Source organism: Opisthorchis viverrini, assembly GCF_000715545.1.
Source record: "Opisthorchis viverrini unplaced genomic scaffold opera_v5_396, whole genome shotgun sequence".
Lineage (NCBI taxonomy): Eukaryota > Metazoa > Platyhelminthes > Trematoda > Opisthorchiida > Opisthorchiidae > Opisthorchis > Opisthorchis viverrini.
The window spans coordinates 429,343-431,862 of record NW_008752055.1 but is presented as its reverse complement, the minus strand read 5'-3'; the positions used below and the strand labels follow the sequence as shown (position 1 = coordinate 431,862).

Here is a 2,520-nt window from a genome sequence, read left to right as displayed (position 1 = left end):
GTCTAACTGTCGGTCGATAACTGTCAAGGTTTGTTGTACATTAATTGATTTATTGATATTTTGCTATACAGTACAGCACATTTTGTCGGGATCACTTTCGTTTTGAATTCGGATCCATTCTTCGGTGCTCGTTGCTCGACTTATCGATTTTGTCGCATACACCCTGTTTGAACGAAGCTTGGCAAATAGGTTTTTCACCGTTGAACCAGGAAACACACGGCGGGGACATAGTAAGAAAATTTTCAAGCTCACAGTGCACACATTCATTAGAAAATTTTTTCGCATTGCGTGGTATAACCTTCTTCCAACGGTTATTCACGCTCCTTCTAGAACCCAGTTTAAAGCCCTATTAGACACTTATTTATGCGAATCCTCGCGCTGGCGAGTACACTGACCCATGCTGAGAACATAGGGAGCGATGTTACACCCTTTTCTCACTTCTGCCTTTCAGGTGAACGACAGCCACTGACCGACAAGAACAAAGGCGACCCGAAGATCTTGGGCAATAGCCTCGATCCCGTGTATCAATCCGTGAATCCGTGAATGGTTGCTCATTATTCGCAGAATGCGTTATTGTACCAGAGGAGCCGCGAAGACTTGTTTTGAAACAGTTTCATGAAGGACATCATGATATCAACCGGGTGAACTCATTGATCCGAAGCTACGTTTATTGTCCTCATATCGACATCCAAATAAAAACGCCCGTCAAATCTTGCTACAAATGTGTGTTGGCTTCAAGTTCCCTGGGAAATGTGGATCTCGTTCTGGCTGGCACCATCAAGTGCATAGTCAAGGATACATGTGGGTTATGCAGTTCCCGCGAACGGCCGTGGACGCCCACAAGTAGCCAGGGATTTCTCCCACGAAGATAATGACGACGAAAGCAACAATCAACAATTTTCAGGAAGTCTTTAGTCGTTTCGGCTATCGCAAAAGGCTCCTACCCGACAACGGGACACAGTTCGCGTCGTCCCGTTTCGTGGACCTCTGTGCTGCCAGTTGGATTGAACACGTTAGAATGCCTCAATATCACGGAACGACTCGTGGATACTTCCTAAACGGTTCTGTTTAAGGTGAAATGGAAGCAAATCACGGTGAACATCCTACATGAGTTCCTCCTAATTTAACGCGTGACTCCTAATCTGTCCACACCGGAGGGCAAATCTCCCCCAGAGACACTAATTTACCACACTCCTTGAAGTACCTTTGATCTACTAAAGCCCACACAGGAGGTGGCATCATCGAATCAGAGTATGGAGCCCTGCCATATTCGCAAGCGTGGTGCAAAGTGGCGGCATTTCGACAACGGACAGAGCGTGTTAGCAAAGAACTATCGTGGTAACCCCGCAGCCTTGCTTCGGGGCAAAATCAGCTAATCGGCGAATCAGAAATGTCACCAGTTATGTTCGTGTGGGTTTCAGAACATGGGTTCCTCGTGCAAATCAGTTAAAAGAAGCTTATTCACAACCCACTCGGAGATTGAATGTGTTGTCTCCGAACATTTTGACAGACCTGAACATGAACGGAAGAAAGACAACCGACACTCAGGTTGCGTGGCAGCTACCAGAAGCGCCTGTATAAAACAATCAGGAAGGACGACACGCAGAAGTAAACCAGTGATAAAGATACGGGTTAACCTTAGACAGAAGACCTATACGACTCAATTTTAAAGGACAGATATTGAAAGAACCAGCTCCAAATGTAACGGGACTACATAATTGCCAATGGAATAACCGTTTTTCGTTGAGAAACTCCATTTATTGTTCTCCACTCATCCTTGATTAATAATGATTACAATAATAATATTCACTCCCAATTAGGGGGTAGCGTACCATCCGACATGATCACAGTATTACAGTCAGAATAAGAGCACGACTGATGGGGGTTGTGATTAATGGGATTTTTCATGGAAAAAGGACGGTGACGTGAACAATGGGCATTAACGAAGTAGACTTCACCATACCTGAGGTGGCATGGGTAGGGAATAAACATTACAAGGGCTCTTTATCTCCTATGAAGAACATATCAGGTGACACAAGATCCGATTATTAAGTTTCAAAAGTGGCGGGCAAAACCAATACGAGTGAGGGCATAGAAAATGGTTCCTGCCTGGAACATGACAAACAAAAATGCTTCAAACTGCAGGAAGTGTGGAGCCAGAATAATGGATCTGGAGAGGCAGTAGAACTGCCACGACATGGCCGGCCAGTTTGAACTAAAGCCCCAAACCGTCACTAGTTGTATACTTAGAATCACCTAATAATAATAATAATATTTATTCCCAACTAGTGGGTAGCATACCGTCGGGCATAACCATAGCATTACAGTCAGAATAAAGGCGTGACTGGTGGGGTTTGTGTTTACTGGGAAAAGGGAAAGTGACGTAAACAGTAAACCTTATTGGAGTAGAGTGTATCACACCTTAGGTGGCATGGGTAGGAATCCAAAATTACAAGGTCTCTTTATGTCCTATGGAGAGCATATCAGATGGCACGAGATCTGAACGTTGAGGTTTAAAGG

General features: G+C 44.6%; 1 protein-coding gene across 1 annotated transcript in view; it reads right to left on the bottom strand.

Moving 5' to 3' along the window:
* Positions 1-1,457: 1,457 nt before the first annotated feature.
* The window catches only part of T265_10710 (hypothetical protein), a gene marked incomplete at both ends in the record, with an annotated part of 24,486 nt that continues 23,423 nt past the window's right edge, over positions 1,458-2,520 (bottom strand). The window contains one exon of the mRNA XM_009177168.1: positions 1,458-1,512. Within this exon, the coding sequence (XP_009175432.1) occupies positions 1,458-1,512 (55 nt within the window). The remainder of the gene's footprint in view (positions 1,513-2,520) is intronic.